This window comes from Somniosus microcephalus, chromosome 19, assembly GCF_052327205.1.
Source record: "Somniosus microcephalus isolate GS21.2 chromosome 19, FLI_Smic_1.0, whole genome shotgun sequence".
NCBI lineage: Eukaryota > Metazoa > Chordata > Chondrichthyes > Squaliformes > Somniosidae > Somniosus > Somniosus microcephalus.
The window spans coordinates 71510830-71536128 of record NC_141005.1 but is presented as its reverse complement, the minus strand read 5'-3'; the positions used below and the strand labels follow the sequence as shown (position 1 = coordinate 71536128).

Sequence of the window (25299 nt, the reverse complement as noted above, 5' to 3'; positions counted from 1 at the left end):
CAAACACACTGACGATCCCAAACACACTGACCATCTCAAACACACTGACCATCTCAAACACACTGACCATCTCAAACACACTGACCATCTCAAACACACTGACCATCCCAAACACACTGACCATCTCACACACACTGACCATCTCACACACACTGACCATCTCAACACACTGACCATCTCAAACACACTGACCATCCCAAACAAACTGACCATCTCAAACACACTGACCATCTCAAACACACTGACCATCTCAAACACACTGACCATCCCAAACACACTGACCATCTCAAACACACTGACCATCCCAAACACACTGACTATCCAAAACACACTGACCATCTCAAACACACTGACCGTCCCAAACACACTGACCGTCCCAAACACACTGACCATCCCAAACACACTGACCATCCCAAACACACTGACCATCTCAAACACACTGACCGTCCCAAACACACTGACCATCTCAAACACACTGACCATCTCAAACACACTGACCATCCCAAACACACTGACCATCTCAAACACACTGACCATCCCAAACACACTGACCATCCCAAACACACTGACCATCCCAAACACACTGACCATCCCAAACACACTGACCATCCCAAACACACTGACCATCCCAAAGACACTGACCATCTCAAACACACTGACCATCCCAAACACACTGACCATCTCAAACACACTGACCATCTCAAACACACTGACCATCTCAAACACACTGACCATCCCAAACACACTGACCTTCTCAAACACACTGACCATCTCAAACACACTGACCATCCCAAACACACTCACCATCTCAAACACACTGACCATCTCAAACACACTGACCATCTCAAACACACTGACCATCCCAAACACACTGACCATCCCAAACACACTGACCTTCGCAAACACACTGATCATCTCAAACACACTGACCATCCCAAACACACTGACCATCTCACACACACTGACCATCTCAAACACACTGACCATCCCAAACACACTGACCATCTCAAACACACTGACCATCTCAAACACACTGACCATCTCAAACACACTGACCATCCCAAACACACTGACCATCTCAAACACACTGACCATCTCAAACACACTGACCATCCCAAACACACTGACCATCCCAAACACACTGACCATCTCAAACACACTGACCATCCCAAACACACTGACCATCTCAAACACACTGACCATCCCAAACACACTGACCATCTCAAACACACTGACCATCTCAAACACACTGACCATCCCAAACACACTGACCATCTCAAACACACTGACCATCTCAAACACACTGACCATCTCAAACACACTGACCGTCTCTAACACACTGACCGTCTCAAACACACTGACCGTCTCAAACACACTGACCATCTCAAACACACTGACCATCTCAAACACACTGACCATCTCAAACACACTGACGATCCCAAACACACTGACCATCTCAAACACACTGACCATCTCAAACACACTGACCATCTCAAACACACTGACCATCTCAAACACACTGACCATCCCAAACACACTGACCATCTCACACACACTGACCATCTCACACACACTGACCATCTCAACACACTGACCATCTCAAACACACTGACCATCCCAAACAAACTGACCATCTCAAACACACTGACCATCTCAAACACACTGACCATCCCAAACACACTGACCATCTCAAACACACTGACCATCCCAAACACACTGACCATCTCAAACACACTGACCATCCCAAACACACTGACTATCCAAAACACACTGACCATCTCAAACACACTGACCGTCCCAAACACACTGACCGTCCCAAACACACTGACCATCCCAAACACACTGACCATCCCAAACACACTGACCATCCCAAACACACTGACCATCTCAAACACACTGACCGTCCCAAACACACTGACCATCTCAAACACACTGACCATCTCAAACACACTGACCATCCCAAACACACTGACCATCTCAAACACACTGACCATCCCAAACACACTGACCATCCCAAACACACTGACCATCCCAAACACACTGACCATCCCAAACACACTGACCATCCCAAAGACACTGACCATCCCAAAGACACTGACCATCTCAAACACACTGACCGTCCCAAACACACTGACCGTCCCAAACACACTGACCATCCCAAACACACTGACCATCCCAAACACACTGACCATCCCAAACACACTGACCATCTCAAACACACTGACCGTCCCAAACACACTGACCATCTCAAACACACTGACCATCTCAAACACACTGACCATCCCAAACACACTGACCATCTCAAACACACTGACCATCCCAAACACACTGACCATCCCAAACACACTGACCATCCCAAACACACTGACCATCCCAAACACACTGACCATCCCAAAGACACTGACCATCCCAAAGACACTGACCATCTCAAACACACTGACCATCCCAAACACACTGACCATCTCAAACACACTGACCATCTCAAACACACTGACCATCTCAAACACACTGACCATCCCAAACACACTGACCTTCTCAAACACACTGACCATCTCAAACACACTGACCATCCCAAACACACTCACCATCTCAAACACACTGACCATCTCAAACACACTGACCATCTCAAACACACTGACCATCCCAAACACAATGACCATCCCAATTAACCTATCTGCCCCTGTCACAATTGTCATACTAGCCGCTCTGACCACATCAACAATGCCAAACAAGTGAGCCTGTCATGCACAGAGCAGCCTCCTCGTGGGAATGAATGGCACACTCACATGTACGTCATCGATGGGTTTTGTCAGCAAGGACACGATAAGCACCACCAAGCTGGTGGCGACAAAGAGGATGATTGCGAAGTAGAGGTAGTGGATGCCACAAATGATCACGGGACAGCTGCTGGGACTCACACAGCTGCCGGTTCCAAACACAAATTCGGCGATCATGCGGGACAAGCCGGCAGCAAGGCCAAAAATCAACCCCCAGAAAGCGCCCTGAAACAAAGAGAGCACTTTAATATATCGCGGGGACGATCCTCGGACAGCAGCACCAACCGGGCGACAGCCAATCAGCCGCCTGCTTTACGCATTTTAGCATGTTCCAATGGAAAAGGAAATGGCGCGGAATGTAAAACGGGCTGGCGGTTTGCGACCGTCCAATGTGAGCCACCACACCAGACAAATCTATTGCCGCTTAATGTCTGTACAGTGCACACAGCATGGTGCGTCTACAGAGCCAGACTGTCATCCTGCCACCCGGGCAGGAAACTACCGGTCGGCCGCCTGTTACCGAGACCACCCATATCCATCGCCCTTGATTTTGGAGGAAATGAAAATCGGGCCATTTCTATAACGGGAGGGTGGGGGGGATCCACAACACTAGTTTTACACCTGGGCGGCTAGTTGAGACCTGCACCGCTGTACCATATTTCCCGAAGATGTTCTTGGGATGTGCAATGCTGGCAGGGCCACATTCATTGCCCATCCCTGTTCCCTAGTCACCCTGAGAAGGTGGTGGTGGGCCTTCTCCTTGAACTGTTGCAGTGCTTGCCCTGATAATGCCCAGTGACGCTGTTACTTTCCAAGGGAGTGCATGAGACGGTTTTCAGAAACCTTGCTGACCGGTTTCCAGTTCTTTGACACAGATATTGTGCTGTGTAGTCATTTGCCTGTATCTTTTTGCTTCTGTGTATCATTTTACTTCAAAATAAATCCAACAACAACGACAACTTGTATTTATATAGCACCTTTAACATAGTAAAACGTCCCAAGGCGCTGCACAGGAGTATTTTAAGACAAAAAATTTGATACCGAGCCACGTAAGGATAAATTAGGGCAGGTGTCCAAAAGCTTGGTCAAAGTGGTAGGTTTTAAGGAGCGTCTTAAAGGAGGAAAGAGAGGTAGAGAGGCGGAGAGGTTTAGGCAGGGAATTCCAGAGCTTAGAGCCTAGGCTACAGAAGGTACGACCACCGATGATTGAGCGATTATAATTAGGGATGCTCAAGAGGGCAGAATTAGAGGAGCGCAGATATCTTGGGGGGGTTGTGGAGCTGGAGGAGATTACAGAGGTAGGGAGGGGCGAGGCCACGGAGGGATTTGAAAGGAAGAATGAGAATTTTGAAATCGAGGCGCTGCTTAACCGGGAGCCGGTGTAGGTCAGCGAGCACAGGGGTGTTGGGCGAACGGGACTTGGTGCGAGTTAGGACACGGGCAGTTTGGTCTGTTTGGCAGCGCAGTATTTATCAGCCGTTGAATGTGATAGGGGTGCAGTGGAATACAGTACTGCAGTCCTGTGTCTGGGGTATTCTTTAATCGCACTCTTAGTGCAGCCCAGGTGAGTGCGATAAAGAATAAAGACACAGGGTTTGTATTCAAGACCCTAAAACATTCAGGTGATAAATGTCAATGGGGCTGAAATTCCTCAGGGGTTCCGCCAGGTCCTACCTTAACTCCAGCAGGATACCCGACAAAACCCCCGAGACAACAGCACAGACCTGCTTCTGCCGGGTTTCTGCCAGAGTTTCCGATCTGCTTAGTAAGGGGCAGAAACTCAACCACCCCTTACAAGTGCAATGATCCCAGATAGCTGGTGATTGGGGTGAGGTGGGGTGGGGGGGTGAGGTGGGGTGGGGGGGGTGGGTGGTGGCGGCGGTGGGAGGGCGGAGGGACAGAGTTCCTGTTCACTAGGCTCAGTAATGAAATCGATGTATCTATGGTAGGGCCAATGAGTTATAGTCATAGAGTCAGAGAGTTATACAGCACAGAAAGAGGCCCTTCGGCCCATCACGTCCGCGCCGGCCATCAAGCCCAGTCTAATCTAATCCCATTTTCCAGCACTTGGTCCGTAGCCTTGTATGCTGTGGCGTTTCAAGTGCTCATCCAAATGATTCTTGAATGTTGTGAGGGTTCCTGCCTCTACCACCCTTTCAGGCAGTGAGTTCCAGATTCCAACCACCCTCTGGGTGAAAAAGTTTTTCCTCAAATCTCCTCTAAACCTCCTGCCCCTTACCTTGAATCTATGCCCCCTTGTTATTGACCCCTCTACTAAGGGGAAAAGTTCCTTTCTATCCACCCTATCTATGCCCCTCATAATTTTGTACACCTCAATCAGGTCCCCCCTCAGCCTTCTCTGCTCCAAGGAAAACAACCCCAGCCTGTCCAGTCTCTCTTCATAGCTGAAGCGCTCCAGCCCAGGTAACATCCTGGTGAATCTCCTCTGCACCCTCTCCAATGCAATCACATCCTTCCTATAGTGTGGCGACCAGAACTGCACACAGTATTCCAGCTGTGGCCTAACTAGCGTTTTGTACAGCTCCATCATAACCTCCCTGCTCTTATATTCTATGCCTCAGCTAATGAAGGCAAGTATCCCATATGCCTTTTTAACCACCTTATCCACCTGTTCTGCTGCCTTCAGGGATCTATGTACATGCACACCAAGGTGAGGTGTATCAGCCTCCATCTGGGCAGATATGGGCCAGTTGGTGGGGCCCAGGCCAGGGAAGCGTCCTGGACCCCCAGTGAAGACTCGGGTGATTTAAATCAGCCCCCTTGCTCAGGCTGCCTGGGGCAGTGGGGCACCAGAGAAGCACCTGAGTTGCCGCTTACGGCCACATGCCCCATGCTAATTAGGTGCCCCCTGACTGACCTCCACAAGCTCCAGCAAGGTCAGTGCCTGAGGGGCAACATCCTGTGTCACATCTGGGATCACACCCTGAGGAATCTCGGGCCCCATCATGTTTAACGTAGATTCTACAAGTAGAGGGTACAGAATTAAAAGCCAGTTTAGCTTTAGCTACTTTTTACAGGTGGGTGGGGAAAATGCATTCAACGGCCTGCCAAGGGAATTTAAGTGTATCAGTAACAGAGAGAGTTGGATGAGCATCTGGAGAAAAATGTACTCGAGGGTATGAGTGATATCGTTGGATATGATATCACCCAGAAACTGGGACCAGACAGATGGACAGCAGTGGTCTTCTCCCAGCCCTGTACACTCCTACATTCCTTTGGGGTTGATTGTCCACTTGCACCTGAGCATAAAACTGGTGTTGCAGATCGTCCGCCCATTGCAGCACCCAATGGAAATTAAAATTGGGCGATTTCTCGACAACAACTTGCATTTATATAGCTCCTTTAATGTAGCGAAACGTCCGAAGGAGCGTTATCAAACAAACATAAGAACAGAAGAATTAGGAGCAGGAGCAGGTCATACGGCCCCTCAAGCCTGCTCCGTCATTCAACAAGATCATGGCTGATCTTCGACCTCAACTCCACTTTCCTGCCCGATCCCCATATCCCCAAAATTTGACACCGAGTCACATAAGGAGATATTGGGACAAGTTACCAAAAGCTTGGTCAAAGAGGTAGGGTTTCAGGAGCATCTTAAAGGAGGACTGAGAGTTAGAGAGATGGAGAAGTTTAGGGAGGAATTCTAGGGCTTGGGGGTCAGACAGCTGAAGGCACGGCCACCAATGGTAGAGTGCTGAAAATCGGGGATGCACAAGAGGCCCGAATTGGAGGAGCGCAGAGATGCAGGAGGGTTTTGGAGCTGGAGGAGATTACAGAGATGGGGCGGGGCGAGGCTTTGAAAAGAAGTATGAGAATTTTAAATCAAGGCTTTGCCGGAGCGGGAGCCAATGTAGGTCAGCGAGCGCGGGGGTGCTGACGAGCAGCCAATGCGCAACGCCAGGTTTAACCCCTGAAACGACAGGTTGAAAACCTAGTCCTGTGCTTGAGTTCATAAGAGACCTGATCTGCTGATAGAAACTGTCATTTACACGAGGAAAGGGTGTTGGAGGAAAAGTCTGAACTGGAACAGCCCCATCTCCCAAAGCTCCTGAAATCAAGAGGATCTGAATGGGTGGCGGAGGAGAAAGAGGAAACGAGGAGAGACACACGCAGCGAAATATCAAAACAACGGGAACTTACTTGTTCATTGACACGTTTGACAAAGATGGCCAGCAAGAAGATCGAGGCTATAGGTGGACCCAGATAGCTGGTGATGGACTGGATGTAGTCAAAGAGCTGTCCACTTTGTGCCTTCTGTACAATTGGAATCCAGGCAATACTGATTCCGATCAGGACCAAGGTGAAGAGTCTGAGAACACAGCAGCCACAAATGATGAAGAAAGAAAACGATTCCACTCTCTGCCGTTCCCATTCCTCAATCAGAAAATACCCCCCATCACCCCCCCTACCCCCCCATCACCCATCGCCCCACCCCATCACCCCATCACCCCCCCACCCCCCATCACCCTCCCCCTACCCCCCATCACCCTCCCCCTACCCCCGATCACCCTCCCCCTACCCCCCATCACCCCCCCACCCTCCCCCTACCCCCCATCACCCTCCCCCTACCCCCGATCACCCTCCCCCTACCCCCCATCAACCCCCCACCCTCCCCCTACCCCCATCACCCTCCCCCTACCCCCGATCACCCTCCCCCTACCCCCCCCATCACCCCCCCACCCTCCCCCTACCCCCCATCACCCTCCCCCCTACCCCCGATCACCCTCCCCCTACCCCCCATCACCCCCCACCCTCCCCCTACCCCCAATCACCCTTCCCCTACCCCCGATCACCCTCCCCCTACCCCCCCATCACCCCCCCACCCTCCCCCTACCCCCCATCACCCTCCCCCTACCCCCGATCACCCTCCCCCTACCCCCCATCACCCCCCCACCCTCCCCCTACCCCCCATCACCCTCCCCCTACCCCCCATCACCCCCCCACCCCCCCACACTCCCCCTACCCCCCATCACCCTCCCCCTACCCCATCACCCTCCCCCTACCCCCCCATCACCCCCCCTAGCCCCATCACCCTCCCCCTAGCCCCCATCACCCTCCCCCTACCCCCATCACCCTCCCCCTAGCCCCCCATCACCCCCCCTACCCCCATCACCCTCCCCCTACCCCCCCATCACCCCCCCTAGCCCCATCACCCTCCCCCTAGCCCCCATCACCCTCCCCCTACCCCCATCACCCTCCCCCTAGCCCCCCATCACCCCCCCTACCCCCATCACCCCCCTAGCCCCATCACCCTCCCCCTAGCCCCCATCACCCTCCCCCTACCCCCCATCACACTCCCCCTACCCCCATCACCCCCACCCCCCCAGCACCCTCCCCCTACCCCCCCATCACCCCCCCACCCCATCACCCTCCCCCTACCCCCATCACCCTCCCCCTACCCCCCAGCACCCTCCCCCTACCCCCAGCACCCTCCCCCTACCCCATCACCCTCCCCCTACCCCCCATCCCCCTCCCCCCATCATCCCCCCACCCCCATCACCCTCCCCCTACCCCCCATCACCCTCCCCCTACCCCCCCATCACCCCCCATTCCCCCCCCGCCATTACCTGCAAAGATAAAGGCATTGGATTTAAGACAATGCAGTTTGAGATTAACTGATGGGCAGAAAGATCCCATCAGCCTCCTGCCCCCTAAAGGCCCTCAGGGACTGCGTACAGCACACACCCAAAGTCCAACAAGCTCCTGGCCTATCCTCCCTGCTCGACCTAAGCCTCCTGCCAACCAGTGCACTCGGCCCCGCCACTGCTCAATACCTCGCGCTGCCCACATGTACAGAACCAACAGACCCACTCTGCAAGTGCCACATAAGCCGCACTGCACTGTGGATGGGAGTTTCCCTGTAGCTGCTCCCACTGCCTCCGAAGTTACGGTGGCAGCATGAGGCGAGAAAGTGCGTAAACTTGGCCTGATTCAATTAAACAAAGGGAATACTAATGTAGCCCATTCGATAATATGAGAGGTTTATTGACTGGAGCTCAGACACTGGGGGTAATTTTAACTTGGTGTAAGATGTATAATGATCGTTTTGAATTGGGAGCCTAATTTACACCCCGCCCAATTTTCCTTTTTATCAACTTTGATGGAAAGGAATATCGGGCGGGGTGTATAACGGGCGGCTAATTCTATATCATCGACCAAAGTTAGAGTTACCCGCATTGGCCCTGAATTCTGTGGCGTTCTCCAGCTCACTTGGAAATCGGCAGAAACCCACAGAGGGATGGTGTAACTGGCTGCTTACACCGTTTCTCTGGGGGTTCCTCCAGTCTCCCGCCCAAGTTACGACGGGAGATCGGGACAACGTCCGCAGAAGATCAGGGGCCCACGGGTATTTCAGCCATGCCATACCTGACGGTGGAATGAAAGGCACTGGGGAGTAGAGTCTCTGATCGATTATACCTGATTAACAGGTGCAAAGTGGACGCAACTGATCAGAAAATTAGGAGCAGACCCATCGCGCCAGATTTCCATCCACGTAATGCTCCATCCGGGATTAGTACCGGCAGCAGATTGTGTCATTAATTTTATTAAAATTAGGTCCCGATGATGCCATTCAGAAGGCTATCCGATTTCCCAGCCTTTCCCCTGGTATAATGCTCAGTAATTTACCCGCTTGCATAAAACCGGCATCCAGGTACATCGGTGGGGTCAGGAGCAGAGGTCACCGGCGTCCAGTGAAGTGGTTCTGGGCATTTGGGGGCCATTATTTGGGCCTTGTAAATGGGAGAATCACCCCACGCTGCCGCTTCTGCTGTGATGCAGAACTCGACAAGGAAACACAGATTTTCCTCCCCTATTAATATTTAGATTACATTTTTCTTCTGAAGTTTGAGGACATGGTTGTTGTAATGAAGCCAACTTTAAGATCCCAAATCGGGTTGATTCTTCAGCGTGGAGAGTGTTCTTACCTCCCCGCTATCATAAGCTCTTTCTCTGAGGCCTTGCGCCTAATCTTGGTCCAGATGTCCATGGTGAAGAGCGTACTGGCACTGTTAAAGATGGATGTCAGGGAGCTCATCAAAGATGCCAACATCACAGACAGCATCAAACCACGTAGGCCTAACAGAATACAAATAACAGCTTGGTACAGCAATATAAATCATGGTGTGGCGGAGCCACTAAGGGACTCCAGTCAATTGTATATAATTCCCTTTAATAATATGTTGGCTACAGCCTGAGTCTGTATCTTTGTTTTCACTCTTTGCATGTACAGAGCGTGATCACTTTAATAGCGCAGGTAAACGCGATGATGTCACGCCGTTCATCATGTGATCCCCCACCGGCGGGAAAAACGTGATGACGTCATGACGTCAGCCACGGGACCGCCCTAGCAGTCCTCGTGGAGCCTCCGAACTGACTACACCTATATTCGATGTTCTCCTGTAGTTATCCATTAACTCTGTTACTTTTCGTTAAACCTCGTTTATTTGATCGCCTGAGTGGACCTCAGTCTTTTGGATAGGAACTAGACATTCCTACAATGGCTGCATAAACCTATTACTTTGGCATCTAAAAACAAAAGCAAAATACTGCGGATGCTGGAAATCTGAAATAAAAACAGAAAATACTGGAAAAACTCAGCAGGTCAGGCAGCATCCGTGGAGTGAGAGAAACAGAGTTAACGTTTCAGGTCGATGACTGGCTGTTCTGACGAAGGGTCAGCGACCTGGAACGTTAACTCTGTTTCTCCCTCTCCACAGATGTTGCCTGACCTGCTGAGTATTTCCGGCATTTTCTGTTTTTATTACTTTGGTATCTACCCTGCCTTACAGCGCTATGAAAATACTGGGACAAACTGAGGCAAAAAGCTCTAGCTGCTAATATTAATGGGCCAGAAATTCGGGTCTCCACGGGTGAGTACGCGCTGGGTACTCACGCGTAGGCCCAACAAAAGTACCGGTTTTGGGCATGCACTGCGCATGCGCGGGAAACCGGAACTTCCGTTCACTTAAAGGAAGGGGTTCAGAGGTCGAACGCGTGTGCCGGAGAGGCAGCGCGTACGCCTGGAACTTCCGTCTTTTTTGCAGGTTTCTCCGGGAGGGTAAGTCTCCAGGAGTTACACTTTTAAAAAGCAGTCGCAAGGCCTGCTTTTAACAAGGTAAGTGGTGAATTAAGTAAAATTTAAACATTTTTTCCACAGGTTTATTACTTTTAAATACTTTAAAGAAAGGTAAGTTTATTTTTAGCCCCGTTAAAAACTGTAATTAATTTTTTCAAAAATTTAAATTATTGTTTAAAATAGTTATTTAATGTAATTTATAGTTATTTAAAAAATGTGATTTAAAAAAAAAAATTATTTGAAGTTTGAGTTATGTTTTGGGGCCGAACTCTATTCATAGATTTGACAGCTCTTCTTGTCAAATCTATGAATAGAGATTCCCTGCTACCATTGGCTCTCCATGGCCCACGTGATCCCAGGGGACGCTTCGAACGAACTGCGCCCCTGGGACACGCAAGCACTGCGCGCCAGCAGTTGGAGCAGGCCCAGGATCGGAATCCCACGCGGGCCCACAGCTCAACGGCTGGCGCGGTAGGTAAGTGCAGGTCGGGGGCTTGCACCCGCGGGAAGCCCCCGACCCGAATTTCTGGGCCAATGTATTTTCATATTTACTAGCTGACCTCCGGTGATGTTGCTCAGAGTTCCAGCATGGTTGTCATGTTTAGTTGCTAAGATGGAGCTGTGCCTAAACTGGCCTTTCAGGCCACTGCGCTGCTAATTTCTGTGGGGATACGGTCTGAATGGGTACCTTCTGTGGTCAATTAGAGGTTAATTGTTGAGGGAGATTTCAGGTCAGATTATCAAGCAGGAAATGACTGGCTTTCTTTCTCTTTTTTTTCATATATATACTTCTGACACTTTTTAGTGTGCCATCTGAAACCTGACAGACACGTGCTAGAGATAAACTTTGTTTATAATACCCGTAATAAAGGGGGCTGATGAGGAAATGGAAAAACCTGTTGCTGGCTGGTGATGCCGGCAGCTACAGGAGCAGCTGGTCAAAGCCTCATTTCCCTATTCGTGTGGTGAAGGTACTCCCACAGTGCTGTTAGGGAGGGAGTTCCAGGATTTTGACCCAGCGACGATGAAGGATCAGCGATATACTTCTAAGTCAGGATGATGTGTGACTTGGAGGGGAACTGGGAGGTGGTGGTGTTCCCATGCTCCTGCTGCCCTTGTTCTTCTAGGTGGTAGAGGTCGCGGGTTTGGGAGGTGCTGCTGAAGAAGCCTTGGCGAGTTGCTGCAGTGCATCTTGTAGATGGTACACACTGCAGCCACGGTGTGCCAGTGGTGGAGGGAGTGAATGTTTAAGGTGGTGGATGGGGTGCCAATCAAGTGGGCTGCTTTGTCCTGGATGGTGTCGAGCTTCTTGAGTGTTGTTGGAGCTGCACTCATCCATGCAAGTGGAGAGTATTCCATCATTCTCCTTAGTTGTGCCTTGTAGATGGTGGAAAGGCTTTGGGGAGTCAGGAGGTGAGACACTCACCACAGAATACTTAGCCTCTGACCTGCTCTTGTAGCCACAGTATTTATGTGGCTGATCCAGTTAAGTTTCTGGTCAATGGTCACCCCGAGGATGTTGATGGTGGGAGATTCGGCGATGGTAATGCCGTAGATAGAGAGAAACTATTTCCTCTGGTGTGGGGAGTCCAGAACAAAATTAGAGCCGGGCTGTTCAGGGGTGAGTAGGGATAGATGGGATGTTGGGCAGTTCGGTTTTTCGCAGAGAGTAGCGAGCCTCTGGAATGTGTTGCCAGCTGGTGTGGCGGGTGCCAACTCCCTGCGAGCCTTCCAGAGGGAGCTGGACCGGTTCTTGACTGGGGCAGAGATGGCATCATTTAGAAGGTAAGTGGCTTGATAGAGAACACTTGGTCCGTGTGATCTCCTGGACTGGTTTCCATCGCTCGAGGGGGTCGCAGAGGAAGTTGTCACAGAATTAGCTTAAACAGATCTAACGCCAACACTCAGTAGTAACGATTCAACTAACTCAGCAGCACTAAGGGATCCAGCCTGGGGCTTCGTTGGTCTTATATGCTTTGGAAGATCACTAGCCAGTGTATGCAGCCAAGTAGTCACCAGGGCAACCTCTGTGCTCGCAGACATTATTGGGGTAGATTTTCAACTTGCCCCTTGGGCATAGACCTGGGGTTGCAGGTGTGCTGCCTGATATAGAAACTGTCCAATTTACATTTCCATTCAAATCAACGGAGATGTCAATCGGGCGGTTTCTATAACGGGTGACCCATCCACCGAACCAGTTTTACACCCAGGGCAAGCTCCGGCCCTATAATCTTTCCAAGTAGTTTTTATTTTGTATCTTTAAAGATTGGTACTTACCCGCTGGCATGAGCTTCACCACCAGCCTGGGATAGGCAATGTTGCTGCATCCTACTTCAGTGTCACAATACTCTTTGCAAAGACTGGGTACAACACAACCTATAACATCTGGTGCAAAAGGAGATTAAAGAAACATCAATCAGCTTTGATCGATCCAAATACGTGCAAGAAGAAAGACTTGCATTTCTATAGCGCCTTTCACAACTGCAGGATGACCCAAAGCACTTTACAGCCAATGAAGTACTTTTTTTGAAGTGTAGTCACTGTTGTAATGTGGGAAACGCGGCAGCCAATTTGCGCACAGCAAGCTCCCACAGCCAGCAATGTGATACTGACCAGATCATCTGTTTTGGTGATGTTGATTGAGGGATAAATATTGGACAGGACACCGGGGAGAACTCCCCTGCTCTTCTTTGAATAGTGGCCATGGGATCTTTTACATCCACCTGAGAGAGCAGACGGGGCCTCGGTTTAACGTCTCATCTGAAAGACGGCACCTCCGACAGTGCAGCGCTCCCTCAGCACTGCATTGAAGTGTCAGCCTAGATTTTGTACTCAAGTCCCTGGAGTCGGACTTGAACTAGGGTCGCCAGTCCCCCAGGATTATCCTGCAGTCTCCAGGAATTGAAGATTAATCTCTAGGACACTGCCGCGAGCAACCCAGGGATAAAAATCATAGGGGCTTTTTCATTTTCTTGGACCACTTCTGTTTACTTGTTATTAATATAATGGCGATGGGAAAAAGGCTGTTTGACTGACACTCAAGAATCATCCAAATGGGTTAAGAGCCTTTTCGCTTTCCAATGACGTGGGAAGGTGGGGCGCCGTGAGGATGGACGTGTCAGGCGACCAATGGCGGGAGCGGGGAGATGGGGGGAGGGGTGGGTGTAGGAGGTCATGTGAATTAACCTTCAGGAATACATTCAACCAGAGTTGGCAATGCTAACTTGAACCCACAACCTTGTGGCTCAAAGTCAAGAGTACTACCACTGAGCCAAGGCTGAAATCTAAGGGAAAAAAGGAAATTAGAATGGAAGTTTACAGAGGTCTGATAGGCCAGGAAAAGCCTCCTTCTGCGATTCCATGATAGTCCCTTACCTGCGATTCCATGATAGTCCCTTACCTGCGATTCAATGATAGTCCCTTACCTGCGATTCAATGATAGTCCCTTACCTGCGATTCAATGATAGTCCCTTACCTGCAATTCCATGATAGTCCCTTACCTGCGATTCCATGATAGTCCCTTACCTGCGATTCAATGATAGTCCCTTACCTGCGATTCCATGATAGTCCCTTACCTGCGATTCAATGATAGTCCCTCACCTGTGTACAGGATTCGGCTGATCATTCCTGGGAAGACCATGAGGTACATGGGCAGAAGCTTGAGGTAGCCACATAGGATACAACCAGCCTTGACATGGCTCATATTTTTTGCGGCGAGGCAGCGTTGAACAATTACCTGTGAGATATAATAATGAGAAACAAACTGCTGCTGGAATCAAGGGTAATGCATCTGGTTTAAATATTGTAAATATTGTAAATGGCCTTTTTAGAGATTATGATCTGCTTATTTTTGCACCATTCCTGCAGCAAAAATGCCCCCAGTCATAGGGTCCCATTGGGGCCTCAGGCTCCCAGGAGTTGGGATGACTGGTGTGCTAGTGATTGATTAGGCTTTGGAGCTCCATCTCCTCCCACAAGCCTGAAGATTCCAGGAGAGCCAGTTATCGCTCAGTGTTGGTCCATTCTGTTGTGCTCTGGAGATTTGCCAGGCGCTGAAGGACGTGGGGTGGAAGGGGAAGTCAGAGTTTTTTTTGGCCCTTTGAATAATCCCCAGGCTGGATGTTGGCCAGTCATGCCTGGTTGGTTGGCTGTTCGCTGAAGACGCCAATTCTTTGAAAAGGGTGACACAGCGAAGGGTGGTGTGGTGATGTTTCTGATCTGACAGCGCAAAATTGCTTCGTCCAATCGTCGGTTGGAAAATAAAGCTCCCATCTTTGGATCGGTCGCCATGGGTACCTCAGGACCTCACCATGGTGCGTGCCTTTCTTCCAGCTCTCAAAGCTGTTGTCCCCACCTTTATAATTTTCCTACTCAGGTTCTCCACTTGCTTTTGGGATCTGTGCTACTGGTTCTGCCCAAATTGTGGGCAGTGCATCGGTGGGTGAGGTTCCCCGTTTGTAACGCACACTTGGAAAAGTACCCTTTAAAGAGCTTGTAGTGCCATGCAACCTGAGGTTCAAAGGAGCTGCAGTGAGGATAACCCTACACTGAACTCCCATGATCACCACCCTTGGATCTCCAGGCCTCAAGCCGCATGGCCACCTTTGGGTACAGGATATAACAACTGCAGCACATCTGCAAAGTTGTACCAGGCTACTGTGAATTGCCTGTGGCTTCCTACCCTGAGGAAGCCTACATAAGATAACACTGGGCTGACATCTGGGCACTGGGTAGCTCAAAAACTGAGCTGTGCTCGAGACCCAAAGAGAGTAAACACTGTGAAATGATGCTTGTGCTGAAATCGTGCTTTAAGATAGTAATAAAGAACGTGTTCATTTCACATGAAATTCCTGTTTGCTGTTTAAAATAAATGGGTTGATGTCTTTGTTGAAACAGCAGACAAGGGAACCTCATACATACGGTGCTAATATCACACGGTGCTATTTCAACAGAAATGAGTTATGGATTGTCTTCTTCACCCTTACAGGAGACAACCTCGCAGTGGATGACAGCCTATCGGACGGCAACGACGCCTGGGTCAGGTGGCACCGAGGGTGTTCGGGGTGGAGGGGTGATGTGTTACCTGGCCACAAGAGTCAGCAGCGAGCACATTTTGGTGCAGGTGAGCTCAGAGTTTGCTGTTTTACCCCGTGTGCTTTTCTCCTGTAGAGCTTCAATTCGCTGCCTCTCAAACTGGAGTTCCCCCTTGTCCTTTAAACATTTATTCTGAGGATATTGGTGTCATTGAGAAGGCCGGCATTCTGATGAAGGGTCCCAGACCTGAAACGTTAACTCTGTTTCTCTCTCCACGGATGCTGCCTGGCCTGCTGAGTATTTCCAACATTTTCTGTTGTTATTGCAGATTTCCAGCATCCGCAGTATTTTGCTATTGATTTATTGTCCATCTCTGGTTGCCCCAGAGAAGGTGGTGGTGAGCCTTCTTCTTGAACCGCGGCAGTCCATGGAGTGACGGCGCTCCCAAAGTCCGGTTAGGTAGGGAGTTCCAGGATTTTGACCCAATGACAGTGAAGGAATGGTGATATATTTCCAAATCAGGATGGTGAGTGACTTGGAAGGGAACTTGGAATTTGGAAGTGGTGGCATTTTGCCAGTTGAGTCACAGATTAAACACAGCTAAATTCATACGTTAACATCTATGCACACTTTAAAAAGAACAATACTCCCTACTTATATTTATATGTTTCTTAAATACTTACACGGGGCCCAGTTATGTACCTACCATTTACAAAGCGTTCAATTATTCTACCCGACCATGGCTAACATCAATTAGAACAAGGCAGCCTGTGTGATTTCTGTCTAGTCAGGGTTTGTGTGTCTATCTTACCTGATCAGTGCACCAGTACCAGATTGCCAAGATAGTTAGACCGAAGATCAGGCCTGGCCAGGGTAGATCCGCGGTGAGGGGATTCCGGAACAAGTGGAATGAGTCCGGTCTGGGTGTGTAACACTCGGCGCTGATGTTCAGAATGGGATCGGTGGTCTGGCTGGTGATGGCGTTCATGTACTTCTCCTTCATGGCGTCGTAACCGCCCACTTCGTTGAATGCTGCGACACAAAACAGCACGGAAAGAGTGTTCACATCAGAGCATCTCACACTCTTAATCAGCCTGAGAATCTTCTCACTGTTCTCCAAAGGAACGTATGACACCAACAACAACAACCAGTTCGTGCAAGTCTCTGCCTTGTACCCATTGCCTTGTAAAAGTCGGATACCTAATAGATTGGGAGAAGGGGAAGTGCAACAAGACCTGGGTGTCCTTGTGCACCAGTCGCTGAAGGTAAGCATGCAGGTGGTTAAGAAGGCAAATGGTATGTTGGCCTTCGTAGCGAGAGGATTCGAGTAAAGAGCAAGGATGTCTTGCTGCAGTTGTACAGGGCCTTGGTGAGACCACACCTTGAGTATTGTGTGCAGTTTTGGTCGCCTTATCTGAGGAAGGATGTTCTTGCCATGGAAGGGGTTCAGTGAAGACTCACCAGGCTGATACCTGGGATGGCAGGAATGACGTATGAGGAGAGATTGGGTCGATTGGGCTTGTACTCGCTGGAGTTTAGAAGAATGAGAGGGGATCTCATTGAAACTTATAAAATTCTGACAGGACTGGACAGACTAGATGCAGGGAGGATGTTCCCGATGGTGGGGGAATCCAGAACCAGGGGTCACAGTCTAAGGATAAGGGGTAGGCCATTTAGGACAGAGATGAGGAGGAATTTCTTCACCCAGAGAGTGGTGAACCTGTGGAATTTTCTACCACAGAAGGCAGTAGAGGCCAATTCATTAAATATATTCAAGAAGGAGTTGGATATATTTCTTAAGGCTAAAGGGATCAAGGGATATGGAGAGAAGGCAGGGACAGGGTACTGAATTTGGATGATCAGCCATGATCTCATTGAATGGCGGAGCAGGCTTGAGGGGCCGAATGGCCTACTCCTGCTCCTATCTTCTATGTTTCTATGTCTATGTTTCTAGTGAAGGATAGAATACCAGAGCCTAGCATTTAGCCGCTTACAAGCCTTTATTTACAGTGCACCCCCAAGATAAGCTTTCCCCCACTCCCCGCGCCTGCTCCCGTATACATGAACACAAGATAGTCCCCAAGTAATCCCCACCACCCGACTACAATTCACATCCTTCCACTCTTTCTCTGAAGCCATTGACTCCATGTTTCCTCAGGTGATTCTTCAGGTGCCGGTAGCCCCAATAAGCCCACCCAAGCTTAGACAGCGAGTGCTAGCGAGCTATTCGGCCGCGGGGTGAATCGCAGAGGGACTTGGTCATGTTCTCACCTCTCACCCACACTTGGACGCCATCCAACAGGGCTCAATGGATAGTCACCCGCAATGGGAAGCCTGTCTGGTTATTCCCCGCACCAGCCAGGGGGCACTGAGGGCAGCTGTGGCACCTCCATCATCGCCCTGGCTGAAATCAGCCAACTGAGTACAGATCAGGATTAAACCTGAGCCCTTGCTGGTCTGTGAAGTTCAGGATGACGCGACATGGTGCGTTTGCCAATAGGGGAAGCTTCGATGGAATGTTTATTTTCACTAACCACAGTCGTGCCATGTGACACTTGTAAAATTTAAAATTACATTTTAAAGACTAGAGTGACTTGAGGAGCAGGGATTGTTCTCCTTCGAGCAGAGAAGGTTAAGGGCAGATTTAATAGAGGTGTTCAAAATTATGAGGTTTAGTTAGAGTAGGAAGGGAGATTTATTTCCACTGGCAGGAGGGTCGGTAACCAGAGGGCACAGATTTAAGTTAATTGGTAAAAGAAACAGAGGGGAAGATGAGGAGAATTTTTTTTAACGTAGTGAGTTGTTGTGATCTGAAATGCGCTGCCGGAAAGGGCGGTGGAAGCAGATTCAATAATAACTTTCAAAAGGAAATTGGATAAAACTTAAAAAGGAAAAATGTGCAGGACTATGGGGAAAGTGCAGGGGAGTGGGACTAATTGGAAAGCTCTTTCAAAGCGCTGGCACAGGCACGATGGGCTGAATGGCCTCCTCCCGTGCTGTAAGATTCTATGATACATTGTAAGTCCTGATCACTGAACCATCAGAGGAATGGTGGGTGCGTATGGGGAGAGAAGAAAAATCGCTGGAGTATTCATCCTGTGCTGAGGAACCGTGTAAGGGAAGCATGGATTGGGAATTTCCTTGGAGTTGCTCTTACTCTGCTGTAACTTCGACGTAACTCTGCCGTAGATCGTTGGTGACCATGACCTCCAGCATACCTTTCCTATAAACTGCAGGGCAGCAAAGCACAAACAGGAAGGCCAGTGATCACTCCACAATGGCGGGTTTAACACCTGCGGCCCACAAGGACCTCAAGTGCATCAAATGGACATATGCACAACCTTCAGTACGCTCCCAAGCCTCTGTCCCATGAGGTGGTCACTGGCAAGTGCTATGGTTCATTTTGCCCTGGAAAGAAGGCCCGCCCAAAAATGGCCAGTTGGAATTGGAAGCGCAAAATGTGCGAAATTCTGGGCATGTACCTGGTTACCATAGCAACACTCTGCATTAATAGACTGCTCTAAAGTGGAAGGGATTCTTCATTAGCCAACTGGGCAACCAGGTACATTTATTATCAAATCAAACATCACCCAACATCAGATCGCTCGTGTGGTGTATGTAACCTGTTCCACCTTAAGAGAACTTAAGCCTGGTCCACCTTAAGAAAGGTACTACTTTCTTTGGCTGCTGTATACGTAATACCGGTGGTGACCACACCGGTATATAAGCACAGTGTAATAATATTGTATTCAGTATAGTCCGACCTCCAACCAGTAAAGACCTGTTGAATTTACTCTTGTGGTCTGTGTAGTAATTCTCACTATAACACACAGACTTAACAGTGGCGACGAGTCCGATTCTTACCCTGCTGCAGTAATTTCCACGGCGACTTCGTCCACAGACAGGACGTCGAAGAGAGGTTTCCACCCTCATCACCTACGGGAAGACACGTCGACCGGCAGGCATCGAGCAACCGGAGTGCAGAAGACATCCTGACCTCGAAGCCTCCATCAGCGACTGTCAGCTTCTTCTACTACCTCGTGGTGGGTAAGCCGGGCAGCGACGCGACAGAAAGTCAACCGCGTTGGCTGTACAGACGGGGCTGGGAAGACGGAGGAATAAGGGCAGTGAGGTCGATCGCGACCAGAGATAAGGGCCGGGCCGCTTTCGAGCGAGAGGCGCAGCGCGGGACATCGATCGCGACCGGAGATAAGGGCCGCATTCGGGCTAAAGGCGCAGCGTCTGGGGAAACTGAAGGCGCGAGAGCCGCGGTGAAGCGGAGACAGCGTCGGGGGACGGGTGAAGACTGCCAAGCGCGGGAAAACCGCCATTTTGTGGGCGGAGGACGACGGCAAGAGCGGGAAGCTGCCATCTTAGATAACATTAAAAATACGATAAATTGCTACGATGCCTAAACATGGGAACATTAATGCCTTCGACAGTGATATAGAAGACTGGGCTATGTATGTAGAATGCATACAAAACTATTGTAAGGCAAATAAAATTCCTGAGACAGATAAAGCACTAACATTACTAAACTTAATGGGTGCGAAGACATACGGGCAATTGAAACACCTGTTATCACCAGATGAACCGGCGGATAAGACGTTCGAACAGATTGTTACTGTCCTAAAAAATCATCTTAGCCCCACGCCGCTGATGCTAGCGGAACGATTTAAATTTTACGATAGAAGACAGCGGCAAAATGAAAGCAATGCTGAATATTTGATGGAATTACGTAAGCTAGCAAAATATTGTCAGTTTGGAACGGGACTGACAGAGGCACTTCGAGATAGATTTGTGTGTGGTTTATTTAAACAGGATACACAAAGGCGACTGCTCGAGGAGAATGAGCTGTCTCTCGAGAAGGCGGTCACTATGGCAGCAGCACACGAGGCCGCAGCGAGAGGCACGGCAGTAATGCAGCTATGGCCACCGGAACTCGGTACAAACAAATTGGGTTTGAGTTCTGTCAAATGTTATCGTTGTGGAAAGACAACGCACGATCAGAACCAGTGTTGGTTTAAAAACCAAGAATGCAGAACGTGTGGCAGGTTTGGCCACATAGCTAAAGTATGCCGGTCAGGAAAGAAGACCAGCAATAAAAAGTCACCGCAAGGAAAATATGCAAAGGTACACAAGGTGACAAAGAACAGTTTGACTGAACAGAAGTCAGATTCAGACGCTAATGAACTGGATAGCTTAAGAATACACAACGTTGGTAAGGATACAGACCTCCAGACAATTTGGGTCACTCTTAAGATAGCAGGAGGCCAAGTAAAAATGGAATTGGACACTGGATCGGCATTGACGGTCATGAATAAGAAAGATTACAGAAGGTTATTCCAACATATTCCCTTACAGGATACGGAGATTATATTGAAAACGTACACGGGGCAAAGAGTGTACCCCATCAGAAAAATAGAGGTAGAAGTGGTCCACAAGGGCGAAGGAAGCCAAGTAATGGACTTATATGTGCTACCTGAAGGAGGTCCACCACTACTAGGACGGGAGTGGATTAGGAAAATGAATATGGACTGGCACTCCTTGAAAGCACTAACGGTAGATTGCGGGGAAACAGCTGTCAAACCTAAACGATTGTCCAGAATATTGGATGAGGCTAAAGAGGTGTTCCAGCCGGGACTGGGAACACTGAGAGGAATTACGGCAAACATCAAGATTGATGAACATGCACAACCAAAATTTTTTAAAGCCAGACCGGTACCCTATGCAATACGACCTGCGGTTGAAGCGGAGCTGGAAGCACTAGAGCGTTCAGGGGTACTGTCTAAAGTAGATTGGAGTGAGTGGGCTACGCCCATTGTTCCCGTTATGAAACGTCCTGCGAACAATAAGCCAGGAGATCCAGGGAAGGTTCGCATCTGTGGAGATTTCAAGATCACCGTTAATCCGGTGCTTCACACGGTGCAGTATCCGCTTCCACGGATTGAGGATATTTTCGCTTCACTGTCTGGCGGGAAACACTTCACCAAGATAGACCTGGCGCAGGCGTACTTGCAGATGGAGGTTGAAGAAGAGTCACGCCAATACCTCACGATCAACACGCATCGAGGGTTGTACCGGTACAATAGGCTGGTTTTTGGTGTGGCATCGGCTCCAGCAATTTGGCAGAGGGCCATGGAGCAGGTATTACAGGGAATTCCAGGCACACAATGTTACCTGGACGACATTCTGATCACAGGTGATGGTGATGAACAACATCTCGCTAACTTGGAACTGGTGCTCAACAGACTGAAAGAGTATGGACTTAGGGTAAATCGGCAGAAATGTGAGTTCTTCCAGAAGCGGATCTCGTACTGTGGTCATGTCATTGACCGGGAGGGGCTTCATAAGTCTCCTGACAAGATAGCGGCAGTTGTAAAGGCTCCCGCTCCGGAGAATGTCTCTCAGTTGAGGTCGTTTCTAGGATTAATTAACTACAGGTAGACTACCCTTTATCCGGACTTCCGAAAACCGAAACCCTCTAAAAACCGAAGGTTTTTTCGGTCAGCGTAAGTCGTGCGTACGAACGAAAAAACCTTCGGTTTTTAGAGGGTTCCGGTTTCGGAAGTTCGGATAAAGGGTAAGTCGTGCGCACGACCCCCCGCCGACCCCCCCCGCCGTGGACCCCGCTGGCCCCGACAACCGCCGACCCCGCCAGCCCCGACAACCGCCGACCCCCCCGCGGACCCCGCCGGCCCCGACAACCGCCGACCCCCCCGCGGACCCCGCCGGCCCCGACAACCGCCGACCCCCCCGCGGACCCCGCCGGCCCCGACAACCGCCGACCCTGCCAGCCCCGACAACCGCCGACCCCCCCGCGGACCCCGGCGGCCCCGACAACTGCCGACCCCGCCAGCCCCGACAACCGCCAACCCCCCCGCGGACCCGACAACCGCCGACCCCGCCAGCCCCGACAACCGCCGACCCCCCCGCGGACCCCGCCGGCCCCGACAACCGCCGACCCCGCCAGCCCCGACAACCGCCGACCCCCCCGCGGACCCCGCCGGCCCCGACAACCGCCGATCCCCCCTGCCGACCCCCCCGCGGACCCCGCCGGCCCCGACAACCGCTGACCCTGCCAGCCCCGACAACCGCCGACCCCCCCCGCGGACCCCGCCGGCCCCGACCCCCGCCGACCCCGACTGACTTACGCTGAGCGTCAGCGTAAGTCGTGCGCACGACCCCCCGCCGACCCCCTCCGACCCCCCCCCCGCGGACCCCTGCCGACCCACCTTCCGAAATCCGAAATTCTCCTTTATCCGAAACTCGGCTGGTCTACCATAAATTTCTGCCAAATCTATCCACGGTGCTGCATCTGTTGAACGCTCTTTTACAGAAAGGGGTACCATGGGACTGGGGAGAAAACTGTAAGAAGGCATTTCGCAAAAGCAAAGAATTGATCACCTCAGAGGAAGTGTTGGCTCACTTCAACCCGACACTGCCTATTCGGTTGGCTTGTGATGCTTCTCCATATGGTATTGGGGCAGTACTCTCACATAAATTGCCAAATGGCACGGAAAGGCCAGTCGTGTTTGCATCCAGATCATTGACCTCCGCTGAGCGCAACTATGCACAGATCGATAGGGAGGCCCTTAGCCTTGTATGGGGAGTGAAGAAGTTTAATCATTACCTACAGGGCCAAAAATTCACACTTCTGACGGACCATCAACCGTTGGTGTCCATTTTTAACCCTAAGAAGGGTGTTTCGGTGATGACAGCACAGCGTCTCCAGAGATGGTCTCTTTTCTTAGGGGCACATCAATATCAGATAGAATTCAAAGGTACAAAACAGCATGGCAATGCTGATGGCCTGTCGCGCCTGCCACTACCTGAAGATGAAGACACGACGGAAGTTGACCCTGTTGAGTTATTTCATTCGACCATTATCGAGTGTTTACCTGTCACCAACGCAAGTATTGAAAGAGAAACCAGGAACGACCCAACACTGTCCAGAGTCTACGAGGTGACAGTGAAAGGATGGCCAACACGGGGTGATTCTCTGTTACCGGCATTCTCGGCAAGGCGAGACCAGCTGTCCGTCTGCCATGGTACTTTGATGTACGGGACAAGAGTGATTATTCCTCCCAAGTTAAGGGAAAGAGTTTTAAAAGAACTACATGAAGGTCATCTGGGGGGAGTTAAAATGAAAAGTCTTGCTAGGGCTTACGTATGGTGGCCGGGTATTGACCAACAGATTGAGGAGTTAACGAAAAGCTGCGCTGGGTGTCAAAAAGTGCAAAATGCACCTCCGATAGCACCGCTACACCCATGGGAATGGCCTTCAGCCCCATGGCAACGCGTACACATTGACTTTGCTGGTCCATTCATGGACTCCATGTTCCTAATCGCGGTGGATGCACATTCCAAATGGCCAGAAGTCATCAAGATGAATACCACTACTTCAGAAAAGACAATTGCGGTGTTAAGAACAATATTCGCAAGGAACGGATTGCCAGAACAGATCTGTTCGGACAACGGACCACAGTTTGTATCGGAAGAATTCCAACAATTCTTAAAGAAGAATGGAGTTAAACATTATACCTCTGCCCCATATCATCCGGCGACAAACGGGTTGGCTGAAAGATTTGTCCAGACATTCAAAAAGGCTATTAAGGCCTGAATGATGATCAGATTCCGCTGCAACACAAGGTCGATAAGTTCCTGATGTCATATAGAAACGCCGATCATGCTGTGACTAACCAAAGTCCTGCTATGATGTTTTATAACAGGAGGTTGCGGTCCAAGTTGGACTTGTTAAAACCAAATGTGCGGAGGGAAGTGGAAAACAAACAGTTTCGGCATATTAACAGCAAGACCACTCGAACTTTCGACGTAGGACAACCAGTGATGGCAAGGGGCTATGGAAACGACAAATGGCAGTCCGGAACAATCCGGGCCAGACAAGGACCTCTGATGTACACCGTAGATATTGGTCATAATGTGATAAGGCGTCATGCGGATCAACTGGTAGAGTCGAGAGCAAGGGTCGAACCCATAGTTGTGACAGAGACAACTGTGGAAGACGTTCATGAACCTGAAGCATCTACCTCGGCCGAGAATGTATTTGATGATGATGACACCCAATACATTGGCAACCAACTAGAGGAGGCACCTCAACAACAAGAATCAGAGACCACTGAAAGGCGTTATCCAAGCTGAATCAGAAAGCCTCCTGAGAGACTGAACCTTTGAACTGTTATACCTGAAGTTATATATGTATATATGTTATGTTTATTTGGGGATATGACTGTTAAGCTAAAAAGGGAGGATTGTGGTGTATGCAACCTGTTCCACCTTAAGAGAACTTAAGCCTGGTCCACCTTAAGAAAGGTACTACTTTCTTTGGCTGCTGTATACGTAATACCGGTGGTGACCACACCAGTATATAAG

The 25299-nt window shown here is 50.1% G+C and overlaps 1 protein-coding gene across 1 annotated transcript in view; it reads right to left on the bottom strand.

Moving 5' to 3' along the window:
• slc5a1 (solute carrier family 5 member 1) overlaps positions 1-25299 on the bottom strand; it is a 162120-nt gene that overhangs the window by 10101 nt on the left and 126720 nt on the right. Inside the window, exons 8-13 of the mRNA XM_085962016.1 lie at positions 16718-16938; positions 14473-14608; positions 13150-13257; positions 9722-9872; positions 6936-7104; positions 2787-3002 (exon numbers count right to left, since the gene is read on the bottom strand). Of these exons, the coding sequence (XP_085818142.1) occupies positions 2787-3002; positions 6936-7104; positions 9722-9872; positions 13150-13257; positions 14473-14608; positions 16718-16938 (1001 nt within the window). The remainder of the gene's footprint in view (positions 1-2786; positions 3003-6935; positions 7105-9721; positions 9873-13149; positions 13258-14472; positions 14609-16717; positions 16939-25299) is intronic.